The sequence below is a fragment of the Sinohyriopsis cumingii genome, chromosome 14 (genome assembly GCF_028554795.1).
Source record: "Sinohyriopsis cumingii isolate HCF-2022 chromosome 14, ASM2855479v2, whole genome shotgun sequence".
Lineage (NCBI taxonomy): Eukaryota > Metazoa > Mollusca > Bivalvia > Unionida > Unionidae > Sinohyriopsis > Sinohyriopsis cumingii.
This window is the reverse complement of record NC_142974.1, coordinates 38,298,013-38,311,530: the sequence shown is the minus strand read 5'-3', so window position 1 is coordinate 38,311,530 and position 13,518 is coordinate 38,298,013. Positions and strand designations below refer to the sequence as shown.

The 13,518-nt window shown below is 34.6% G+C and overlaps 1 protein-coding gene across 1 annotated transcript in view; it reads right to left on the bottom strand.

Annotated features, from left to right (window-relative positions):
* Positions 1 to 13,518, bottom strand: part of LOC149783607 (uncharacterized) — a 42,668-nt gene that overhangs the window by 5,392 nt on the left and 23,758 nt on the right. Inside the window, exons 5-8 of the mRNA XM_089931857.1 lie at positions 11,237 to 11,530; positions 4,373 to 4,599; positions 2,222 to 2,298; positions 462 to 522 (exon numbers count right to left, since the gene is read on the bottom strand). Coding sequence (XP_089787983.1) covers positions 462 to 522; positions 2,222 to 2,298; positions 4,373 to 4,599; positions 11,237 to 11,530 — 659 coding nt within the window. The remainder of the gene's footprint in view (positions 1 to 461; positions 523 to 2,221; positions 2,299 to 4,372; positions 4,600 to 11,236; positions 11,531 to 13,518) is intronic.

Below are 13,518 nucleotides of genomic sequence, written 5' to 3'. Positions count from 1 at the left end.
CAGTGAAACTTCCACCAATATTTTTCAAGGGATGTTTACATCGAATTAACACTATATGAAAGTTATATCCTGATAAGAAAGGAATAAAGCTTTGCTCAGTGACACGTCAGTCAGACCAGACTGATAAAATATTATGATTCAAACTCTCACCCTTCTGGCACACAAATCACAAATTCATTTCTACTATATCCAGTCATGGACAATATATGTTGTGTCATTATTTAAAAGAACATAACCTATTTTATTCTTCAATCAAGCTGTAAATTCAAAGCATATGAGAAGAATCTAAACTGGATGGAACTGGTTGAAATATGCATGAATAGTTGCTAGACTAAAACATCCAGAGATAAAAATTTCCTGCAAGTATGTATTAATATCCTTTTCGAGAAATTTCACCTCAGAGTTTTAAGTAATTTCTCAACCTAATTCTTGAAAGTTTTAGGACTGATTGTTTCTCATACCTCTGATCTCATAGTGACCAAGAGGGCAAGCTCTCTACCAGTAAAGTCCTGAAACTTTTCCCTGGAATGAAAATGAAGACATTTTAACTTTTAGGAATACTCGACATTCATTCAAGAACATGCGCCCAAACAGGACAAAGGTCGTTCATGATTCTAATATGCAAAACATAATCCATGTAATCGGTATAAATAATGCTTCTTTCTGTTTGATCGCACGTCAGTACGTGTATATTTTAAAGGGCTGATGCAGAAAATCACTCTGTCATAGTTTGTAGAATTCTATATCCAAGGCCGGCGCTACAATATAGGCAAACTAAGCAGCCGCTAGGGCGCTGATTTCAGAGGACGCATTTCTCCAAATCAACAACAGTTTTGAAAAATAAATAAATAAATTTCAGTTTTATTGAGGGTCGTTTTTTATCCTGGTTTATTTCATACAGGGACAAATAATCGGGTAGATTCAGTGTGACCGAAACACCAGGCTGACCGGAACAAGAAAAATGAGTGAGTGAAAATCGTGCGTATACGAAACTGTCAGGACGTAATTATGTTCGCGTGCTTTTATAGGCCACGAGTTATTGCTATTGCATTGATGATCCTTCTCACACTTCCAGTATCAGTAGCAAGAGGTGAGCGTAGTTTCTCCAAGCTCAAGCTTATAAAATCTTACATTCGCTCTACAATGTTGAAAGGGAGACTAGATGGCTTGGCAACTATATTAATTGAACATAATCAGGCTTCATCACTTGATTTCGCTTAATTAGTTTAAAACCTTGCTGAGGAAAAGGCACGCAAAGTGCGATTTTTAAATTGTCTTTCTGTCTGTATTTATCTCTCAGCCAAATTTGGATTCAGCTGTACTAGTATTGAGTGTCTGTTCAACTGTTAGTTCATCACTAATATCTATCTTTATGTTTGTTTATTCTTGTCTTAATTTTGCAAATAAAATAGTATCAATTAGTGCTTTTTGAGGGGTATTCGGACATTTAAGCACAGAGGGGTAATATCTTTTATAAAAAATTATCTTTAGTCTGTGCTCAAATGTTGAAATTTTTTATAAAAATTTAAATTTTCGGGGGGGGGGGGGGCAAAATCTAACCTTGCCTAGAGTGCCAGATAGTCTGGCGCCGGCCCTGTTTATATCCAACATAATTTAGAGATATATATGAAATCTTTTGTTCTTTTCCTAACGTTGCATGCATCCATTTGCAATTTATATTATTGATTATATGCTCTCAAATTTAATTTCACTTTGCTTATGCGACACAAAAGAAACTGTATCTACTTATAACAATGAGGAAAACATACAGGAATATAATGCACACCACCTTACAGAAACGGATAAAGTTTTTTTTATGGCACAGTTTATGAGCAGAGTATCTAAACAATACATAAATATAAATTAAGGTAGGTATTACCAAATAATACTCTTTTTAAGGCCGACCATGAAAGCCTCTAATGTGATAGACATACAAGGGAGGAATCTTTATATTCAAGGAAGTACCATCGAGGATAGGGCATTATAGTGCACAAAGACAATAATAGTTATATTGTTTTAGTGGGGGCTTGTGGAACGCTTTATCACATACCCATACTGGCCGAGCCTGAGACCCAACAATGAAAAACATCTAAGTAGCAATTGTAAAACATACTTTAATTTAATGTGATTCCTAGCCATGCTCGAATTATGAGTGGCATAAACACAATAGGGGCTTAGTAATAGGAAAATTAAACGTTAGTAAGGTAAAAACTTCACTTACTTTGGAAGGTTTTGTCCTTCAATCCATTTGTTGACTCGGTCAGGTGTCCATTCTCGTATGGCAGCCGCAGTCTTTTCCTGTATGGATATTTACCTTTTTTTATTCGCGTCACTATTGTGTTATACAACATAATATATTTGTGTCACATATTTTATATTACACCATGTAACAACACTCATTATATTACCAGCAGCATCATGGTATCATTTAAAGGGAAGGTGTGATACTCGAAGCATCCAATACCGTTTTGGGATTATTTCACATTACTGTATTGCGGGTTCAAGGAATAAAACCAGGAGAACGTTTATGTTGTAGAATAATACTAAAATTAAAATAAATTATGTGGTAATTCCAAATTAAATTAATAAAACTATTGTAATAATTTCACTCAAACAAAGGTAGAAAGTATTCAAATCATTTCATGAACTTAATCTACAATAAGCAAAAGCCTCTATATATTTACAATATTCTGGAGAATATTGCAGTAAGAATAATATTCAGCGGACTTTACGTCATGCAATACCACAAATGCAGTATTGGTTTTTGTTACTTTTAAATTTCGGTGTGATCAAATTCTAAGCTGGCGTCTTTAAAAAGAAGTATATAAAACAATTGAACAAAGCCGGTTTCTATTAAAGTTGAAGAAAGTTTAAGCATCATGAATATACCTTCAGATGGGAGAAATATAGCAATATCTTATAGAAAGAATTGTTGCTAAATCACGTGGATGATTGGATATATGCATTGCAGTAAACTGTATATATGATGCTTCTACTACTGTCATTACTATTGGGGCCCCGAGTGCCCGAGTGGTCTAAAGCGCTCACCGTTACGGATCACTGCCATCTAATCTCTGTCTGCGTGGATTCGAGTTTCGGGTTTGGCAAATGTGGGTATGCGAGAAAGCTTGCCAGTAGCTTCTCGTGGGTTTCAGGGGTTTTCCCGGTTTCTTCATCCACCATTTATGCTGGCAGCAATGTATAGCCTATCATGCGCTTAAAAATGGCGCTAAAGCCTACAGCAACACCACCAACTACTACTGCTATTAGAATAAATCTCAAATAGACATACCTATATATTTTTAGCTCTCCTGGTCCAACAATATCAGCAACAACAGAACAATAACAGCAATGATGATGATCATGATGATGATTTACTACTACTACTAGTAATACTACTACTAATATTAGTTGTCTTTGTTGTTGTTATACAGGGGTTTAACGCAACTTCTCAGCGGAAGGTATAACTGGTGGAGAAAGAACCATGTCAAAATCCCGCAAAAAAACACCGACCGACGAAAAGTTAACAAGCATGTTCTCACATATCCATATTCGCAGGGAGACCCAACAACAACAACAATGATAATAATAGTGATAATAATAATATATATAAAAAATTAATAATATGTGAATGCCATCACAGATATCTGCATCCATTTTTGGGTTTCCCTTGGAACACTCTCTCCTCACCATCTCCAGTACCAGTTGCATTTAAAACTTTAATTCAATTCATTTCTCTTAAAATCACAATGCAAACTATGATATATCGTCCAATTTGATGCTGTAGATGGAGTTCAGGTTACACGGATGGGATACACATTGCCAATACAAATGTGATCCTTTATCCTCAAAAACTCCTCCTCTGATAAAGTTGCATTCTTGATCAAGACCATTGCTGTCATCGACACACTTTGAATTTAAATATAGAATAAAAGGATTAAAAAACGAATAATGAAAGAATCATAGTTTTCTCTTTTCTACTCACAAGTTGGCTTAGTAATGGCTAAGACACCTAGGCTTCACATCTTTATATTGTAAAAGTGGGGCCCACGTTAAAAGGAAAGCAGTATTGGACACGATAATAAACTCAGACACACATAAGATAATTTGATAACCTTGTTTGTCACTAAAAGTGAATAAATAATATTAACTATTGCTCTATCTAACTATTGCTCTATCTATCTATAATATATATATATATATATATATATATATATATATATATATATATATATATATATATATATATATATATATATATATATATATATATATATGTGTGTGTGTGTGTGTGTGTGTGTGTATTTAAATGTTGTATAAACGGCCTGAACAAAAAAACAATTGAAGAAACAGTTTTCTAATTTCTACTCACTAGTTGGCTTTTCATGGCTACACCTCTTGGCTTCACATCTTCATTTTCATAGCAGTGATTAATCCCACGAATGAGATCTTTAAGTTTTGCTTCGAAAGGGTACTTTCCACTGAACTCATAATAGAGTTGTGTTCCAATAAGAATACCTAGCCATCCATCTGGTTCGTACCGTCTCTCCATCTTCAGGGGAATAATGTTCTTATTTAGTTTATGTGCGTATTCAGCTTCTGAAAAAGGCATGTCAATCAAAGGAACAATTAATGAACTTGTTCTACAACTCTACAGTTCTGAGATTCCAATCGATCGATCAATATCTATGCCTGCCATTCCAATTTCTACTGACAAATTAGTTTAATTTAAGCGAAATTTGCTCAGTAACAAAGTCTAGTTTTAAATATTACGGTAAACACAAAGTATGTACATCACATATGAATGTGTATCAAACACTGAGGTAAGTCTGACTACAAAATGAAATCTCCAGGATGCATATATTAAGCTATGCCTAAATTACACTGTGTTGTTGAATAAATACACGTGACTGGTTTTACTACCTGCAGAATATCCTTTCCAGCTAAAATATACAATCTAGTCTTGACGTGGATTTGATTGTGAAGTTACAGCTGCTGAGATAAATATATATAAAGCCAGAAGATTTCACTGGTATTGTTTACTGAACTGCACTCAACAGCACCCTCTACTATTATGATTGAAATATGGTCACTGCACGTTTTATTTACTATATTGCTATATTGATAATAGGCGGTTCCATCTCTATTTTAGTAATTAATTATATGATCAAGTATGAGAGTTAATTGTCATCCATCTATGGCGTGCAGTTATCTTTGGTGCCTCAAAATTCTTCTACCTCAAAACGTTAATACTATGCAAACATCTGCTCTATCTTAGAAAAAAATTATAAATTGTTGCAAGTTTGTTTTTAAAATTATTAGAAAAGGCTTACGAATGTAATTTTTCTGCATATAATTGGATTTTGTTAGTTGAATGCAGTCTTCGCTTAAAATTATATACAATTTTAAAAATGTCACTGACTTGAATATATCGATAGCCTGTGGAATTTCTCTCTTGTAGCTAATAGAAACGGTAACTGGCCTCGCTTGCTAGTAAACATTAATGTAATAGTAGTAATTGTTTATTTGACCTTCAAAAAATTGGGGAATAAGACCGCAAATGCTCAAACCAAACGGAATAGCCGAAAGTCCGTAACTAGTATGAAGTCTGTCTTGCAAGGTAAGAGTTTGAGTATAAGACTGATATCTTAGGTGTTAATTGGTGATATGCGTTTTATATTAGTTGGAAGGTGGATTTTGTTTGTATACAGCAGATAGGTCACTAGCGTAATCATCAAAGTTCAAAGAATTCATAAATAGTCCACCATATTAGAAAGTAAATGAGTGGTGTTAATCTCCTCTGACTTCAGTACACTTTCTCGTGCCCCTAACGACATGGGCCATCTTTTTCTGCCCTTAAACAGGCTCCCACTGTCTTCCTCCGCATGACAAAATGCCTTCTTAAAGCATCTGTTTCTATTTTATCCACTGATTTCTCTGTTTTATTTCCCAAAATATGCCGTTCTCATTTTCCTTTACTGACATCACGTTCTTTTAATCTTCAAAAATGCCTATAGTTCAAAATATGCCTATTCCTTCAACAAAAGTGTCAATGTTTGGAAAACAGCCGTATTTTCCCTAACACTATTACAGAAAGCAAATGTTTTAGTAAATTATGTTTTCCGATAATAATTGCCTGCTCACATTACACTATTGGTTACTTTCTCCGATATTTCCCAACCCTGCCCTCCCGGAAAGAAGGAATGGATGAAAACTTGTTTCTATCATTATATTATATGGACAAACGGAAGAACCTGTCACAGATTAACTTCAATTTCTATCCTCTAGCTAGCCAACATTATACCCAGAGGCACCAGTTTCTTTCCTTGTGTATAACCTTAAATTATGCTAGCATTGCTAAGAAGGATGGGCAGTATTACTTGCAATGTGATCAGCTATGTATTATCGGAGAATCATACATTACTAAAATAAAACTATTACTCCGTCAAAGAAATTACTTGTAATATCATATCAGGAGAATAAGTAAGTGGAGGATGAGCATCCTACCTCTATATGTGTCACCGAGTATGAGCGTGAGTAATCTACTAAAAGGGTAACTATATCCCAATGTTAGTGTAGATGAACAAGAGATAATTTGTTTATACATGTGCGCTGGACATCCTAGGAAGAATCCGCAGTTAATTATTGTCTCGTCATCGAAGGATTTCCAGATTAATACAGATATTGTTGCAACTTCATGGATGGGTCAAAGGTTTCTATTTCACGAATAGGGAGTAGTTACTCTCTGTGCAGCTACCAGTAATCCAGTGGGCATCAGCAATGCCATGCCATGCAAACATAAACTAGAGAAGGCAATATGGGCATGCCAATTAGTTGTTGAAACCGATATATCCCAATTTTGAGACATTACGTTCACGACCAAGCTGATGGCACTCCATGGTATTTCATGCGCTGAAATCTTTATTATTTTACCTAATTATGTGTCTCATTAGAACGACTAAACTATCAACAGAACTGCATATAGATAAAATCTATAGATATCGCGAGTAGTTCTCTCAATCTACATACTGAAGTTAGCGTTATCATAAAATTAAATTCAGGTAGTATAGTTGTTTTAATGTGTGTGTGTGTGTGTGTGTGTGTGAGAGAGAGAGAGAGAGAGAGAGAGAGAGAGAGAGAGAGAGAGAGAGAGAGAGAAGGAGATGGTGGCTCATACTTTTATAAGTTGAGACAGATCAAAGATCTGAAGAGGTTTCATTGCGAATAATGAGTCAGCGTGGTCTTGATATGTCAGAATTGGACCAAACCTTCTTGTATCCCTAGAGAATGAGAAAAAAGTCTGCCATTTTGGAACGGATGCTGAGAATAAAATGATTTCATTGATGTAATACCCGTCATTGACAACACGTGATTTCCTTTCTATGTTCTCAAAAAGGAAGATCTTCGGCTGTTACGATCTTCTCCAGAAATTAAATTCTAAACGTTATTTCGATCACAAGAAACAGTCGGGAGCCAGTAGTTTTTTCAGATATGGATGAATTAGCGATGATCTTGAATGCTTGAACAACAACAAATTTCAATGACCCATCTAGGCACGTCTGATGCTAAATTGGTCAGATTGTGGATCAAAAATGTTTTAATAATATTGGGACAATCCTAGTCGTTAAATATTTTTTTAATAATAAAAAGCTAATGATCGCAAGGTGCATGCTCACATTACCACGCAGCTGATTAAGTACGTGAACATGAACATTCCATGTTATTGTGGTCCTGGAAACGTGAATAAGGGACAAAGAGCACCGGTTGCCACATACCCGATGGAAAATTCATAGAGAGACTACTAAGTATGAAGCAGTTGTACAGCCAGGACTTTGCGCAGATAAGGAATGTGCCAGACGTGAAATCCATATGATATTGGGAGTACCATGAATGTATTTCGTTGCCGCGAGGCAAAAGTCAGGCGATTGCTTCCTCCTTTTCTCAGAGTCACATCACAAGCGAACTGCTCAAGACTAGTGGAACATTGTCTCAATGGATATGCTCTACCCTAGCATAGAAGACATTTATAATGTCTCTAATTTTCAAGATGTTTATATGAAGAGCCTTTTCTGCTGGTCCTGCAGATTAAGCTGGCATTATGACAGGTCCTAACCCTCACTGAGTAGGCCAAAGAACTGCATTATCTTGTCTGAAGATTTTCCTGATGCCTGGACTACACTTTCGAGAAGGAAGCCAAGTTAATATGTAATGAGTTCCATATCCAGTTTGACGAAAAATTGTGATATGATAAGATTCAACTTAGAACTTTGATTATACCCCAAACCGAGCTGCAAATGAGGGACATAAGGTTTGTCATGTCATTAATCAAACATCATAATTATCGAATGTTTTGTAGTGCATCATCCAAGAACGTAGGCTTCTCTATGGAGGACGTACTGACCTTGTTAAAGTTCCTAATTCAACATTTTAGTTAATATCTTCTCCGACGCATGAACGACTCTTTGATGCGTATGACCCCAGAGTTGACACGTATGTTTTCTGCTTCTATTTATTCATTTTCATGAGAGGTGGAGAGGGCATCCCGTCATCCCCATGATACCAAGTAATTCAGACGCGAAGCGTACGTTATATTCCTTACTACGATGTATTGGAGAGTGCTCAATTTTGAGGCCTTTAAGCTGCTTTTGCTTAACTTTGAACCTGATATTTTTGTACGAAAGTGCACAAATATTACCTGTGTGACAACGATTAAATAATGCATAACATGTCTCCTGTCCATCCACCAAATATTTAAATATTTAATACTTCTTACGCATGGTTTTAATCTCTCTCTATATATATTGAATTAATATAAACCTCGTTTTTGAAATGACCTAACCGTGTAATAGGCGATTCTGACAATGCCCAAAAATGTATCAAATGCACTTGAATATTACCTATCGAAATCAAATGTTTCAATAAATACAGGTTCTCTTATTACAAAAATATGAATAAATTCATATAAATTAAATAAGGTGCTGTATGTAACATATAAAATATTATAAGTTACTGTAACTTTGAAGATAATAGATGGATGATTTGACATTTTCCTATACGAGTAATTGGATTATATGGAGGATATCTTTACAGTATGTTAGCGAACGAAGGAACTGGTACATCATGGTGTAACGGTCAACACCTACATGACAGCAAAAGGTGTTTACATATGACAGTTGTTTTTCTTTGTCTCTATACCTCAAAGACAGAATAAAGTTCTCTATCGTTGTGGGGGAGGTCGGAGGTCGGCTGGATTCATACCAGAGAAAGTTTTCATAAATGTAATCAGGTAATTTAGCTGTTACAGAACTTGACTGCTGGAAAACGTCTACGTGTTTATGCGATTCGAAAGCAGATCATTCAAACTAGCAGCAAAAAGACGAAATTAGTTTTTGTCCCTAGAAAAACAATTCTGGTATCTCAGTAATGTTAGATAGGTCATTGGCCTAATTCAAAGTCCAGAAGGTTGTGAGTTGTCGCTTACTAATGATCGTATCTACAAATGAAATAAAACTCAGATCAATTCAAGTAGAAAGCATAATTAAGTATCTAACTGGCTTTAAAAGGTCACATTTTCAACAAAATCATGACGTCATAATAAGAGGCCGAAAGATAGTACTGATATTGATCACTTCGCTTACTTAACAGTTCACCGTTTCACTAAGGTTTATGTAGTAGTGTAACATCTATCATATATAAACAATATCCTAAACTTTTACTATTACCTGATATGAATTCGTTCTAAGATGTAAGTATAGTTATCATGTACAGTCATAATCAATGTCATCCTAGATCTTCATGATAATAAATCAAACAAATCAAAGGTATGTCTGCAAGAGTGGAAAGACGCAATGTAACCTCACGAATGTGCATCCATCTCATTCATTACAGAAGCAGTGGAAACTCCTGATGATAAAGGATACGTTACAGTTTTAAGAAAACCAAATCACAAATATGGTATCCAGATTGATAACATGCAATTGTTGACAAACGTGTGCACAGTGTACGACCAACAACAGGCGACGCACTATAAATGAAAGGCTATAAGTTAAGTTCTTTCGGAGTTATGTCTAGTCGAGCAAAAGCTAAGCAATTCGAAGAAGGTTTCGTTTTGGGTGAGACTCGCCGCGGAAAGAACTCCAACAAAATATACTATTTATTGTCTATTGTTTGTCTTTTATTGTTCCGTTTTAGTACTCTTCTTTTACATTGTTCAGTGTTTATTATGCATTCTTTGTTTATTACGTTACCTTATGAGTATCACTTCAAACATTCTCATCGTAATGCAATTTAACATTGTATTGCTTATGGTATTTTAGACATATCCAATATTTTATTAGAGGTAGAGAGAAGATTCATTTTAACAATGTAAAATATAGACACTGTTTACTCTTATCAAACAGTCATTGTAATTATATGGTTTGAAGACATCCTGAAAACGTTTTCGACATTAGGCAAGACTTTATAGAGATAATCCCAACTTTTATATACATATTTGTACCCCCGAAGTAGCTGAATGTTCTGTGAGAATGATAACTGTTACCGACAAAGCAATAATAAAGGTTTTATACTATCTTAAATTGATGAAGTTATAGCAAAAAATATTTGGCATACAATACTTCTAATGTACAAGCGAAATGTTTTGTTAGTCAGTCTGCAGTTAGATCCGACTTATTCAGGAATATATACAGTATCGAATGGAAAGATAAATACAGTGTTGTTAATGAGAAGAGTTTGCACTAAATTAACAACAAGTCAAGGCTGTACAAAAAAATTATCTTATTACATCCACAACACCACCTATGTATTCCAGAACACTTAAAGGAGTTTCAGAATCCTGATATATAATGAATATGCTCGAGGATTGGTCAGACATAATGAGAAATGAATATAACCAGATGTGCCCTCAAACCACGCGCCAACAGGGTCTTAGGATTAATCAGTAGAACAACACATACCGTGGTCTGTTAGCACGTTGTGCAGTGGCAAATCAAGGTCTGCGTTTATATATATATATATATATATATATATATATATATATATATATATATATATATATATATATATATATATATATATATATATATATATAAACATATGGTCTTGTCTGGTACCTAACATGATCGAAGTAAATGAAAACTCATGCAAAAATATCTGACCCAGGGTCATGGAGTTCATATAGACTTAGGTTAACAAAGCAATAACGTTAAAATGTAGCGTACTTTTTAAAAATATTTACCTAATCTACAGTTTGGACTGTCCTTGTATTTCTGTGACATGCATATAAGAACAACATGTGCGGTTTCTACAGCATCGGCCATGGCCTGAAGCGTTGAGCCATTCATGTTATCAGTATCCACCCATACATCATAATACTCTTCAAGAAATGATGTTATCTTTTTTACTTCGGTCTTACGGTCCCAGTTATAGCTGATCATGATGTGTCCTTTCTTGTTTTTTGCAGTTGTTCTAGTTCTCTTCTCCCGTTGATTGGCTGCACTGACAGGTCTGTTCTTTTGTTCAAACGAGCTCACTGTATTGATATAGATTAGAGGATGAGAGTGAAACAATTTTAATGAGAAATGAGTTCATGGAACATGATAGTCCATCCAAAATTCTTGGAAACTGATCTAAAAGTAAAGCATAACTGGATGGATGGACAGATGGAGTTAGAAGAAAACACTTTATACCTCACATCATGTTTCATTAGGTGTAAAAAGTCAACTAACAACTGCAACAAGTTTACTGCATACAAGTTTGAAAGATCCCTGTGGACAATACTGTGGTCTTTATAACCAAAACATTTAACCTTGGTTGGTTAGTGAATATACCTGCAACAGCTTCAAATTAAATGGGAGCCATTACTGAACTGGGATAAAAGAAACATCTAAATTGTAAAAAATTAGTTAGTACCATAAATTTATCTTAAATTGAAATTTAACATTTCGCAAACGTTGTCCGAACCAGTAATATAGATTCATGAATCATATTACTAACAAAAGATATAGATAAAAAACAGGTACAACAAGAGCACAATGTATGTCTTATTAAAAACCTCATCCATGCATAATATTAGTTATAGATGAGAACTGAAAGGAATGTGTACTAAAGAGGAAACATTTGGAATAAGAGATTGAAACGTAAGTCCTTTCTACAAGACTCTCAAGAATGCATTTCTGCAGGCATGACAAGTTTCCTTACATACAATAATGTTACTGATGGCTACATGATGTTTTCGTTGTTTAAGTCAATCATTTTAACATCTAGGTTATGTAATACATACATACATGCATACATACATACGAACATACTTACATACATGCATACATACATACGAACATACTTACATACATGCATACATACCTTCCTACCTACCTATATACCTACATACATACATATGTACATACGTACGTGCATAATACTGAACGTGAGAGACACACATGGAGTTAGAAAAGTTTTCACAAAAGACATTTACAAATATCAGCAATCACCGATGACAAAATAATACAGATTCATCTTAACTGTGTTATTTTTGTGTTTTGTACAGAAAAGAGATAGCTTCCAGTTCTACTTACATATTTCTATAAAACAAAACACATTTTAATATGTAGTACTACCTATGTATAACATCGCTAACAGCAGAAGAAACAAAATTAAATTTGTCCAGAATTAAAACTTTGGTTAACATGCATCAAACCTAAAGAAACTTCAAGAAGTGATATATATTGAAATCTTAGAAAATCCACTCTTACAGGTATACACTGTTAACGAAACATATGGGGTAAAGAAGAACAGAATGTGACATACGTCATTGGCAAACAGATAAATCAACTAACCAAAATGTGAATCACCTAAGATATTGTTCATCATGTAAGCATATCACGATGTTAGCTTAGCACCTTCTACTTTATATACCACTAACTCACGATTTGCTTGCGAGCTGGCGAAAGAAAATTTAAATTATATATCTAAAGAAAAACACCCTTACGATCAAAAACGAGTTGATTAAATACTGTGCATGTCAACACTCGTTGAAAAGCTGAAACACTGAGTATAATCAATAAAACATTTCCACAAGAACTCCGGGACTTCTACAAAGCCTAAACAAGGCACACAAGATAATCTGGATGGCTCTAAAGGAAAGAAAATCATTCTGCAAAGTAATGAGCAAGAAAGGACTATCTTGCCATAGTATTAGTATTAAAATGGTTTTGGTTTTGAGAGAGTATAGCATAAGCAGATTGTTAAACATAATTTACTCAATACCCCTGAAGAAAATGCAGCAACGTTTACATGGGTAAAGACTGAATGGTAATACGAATATTGCGATCAAGTCCCTTACTGATAACAATCCCATTATAACTGAGTTCACAACACGGTAAATATCTGAGTATTTCACCATAGAATTAACTTCACAAAAGATCACATAATCTTTAAATGTGTTACTTACGTCCACGTGTATAGCTAATACATATACACTGGAATTCACAGAGAAATACTATTAACGTAGCTATATGTTTA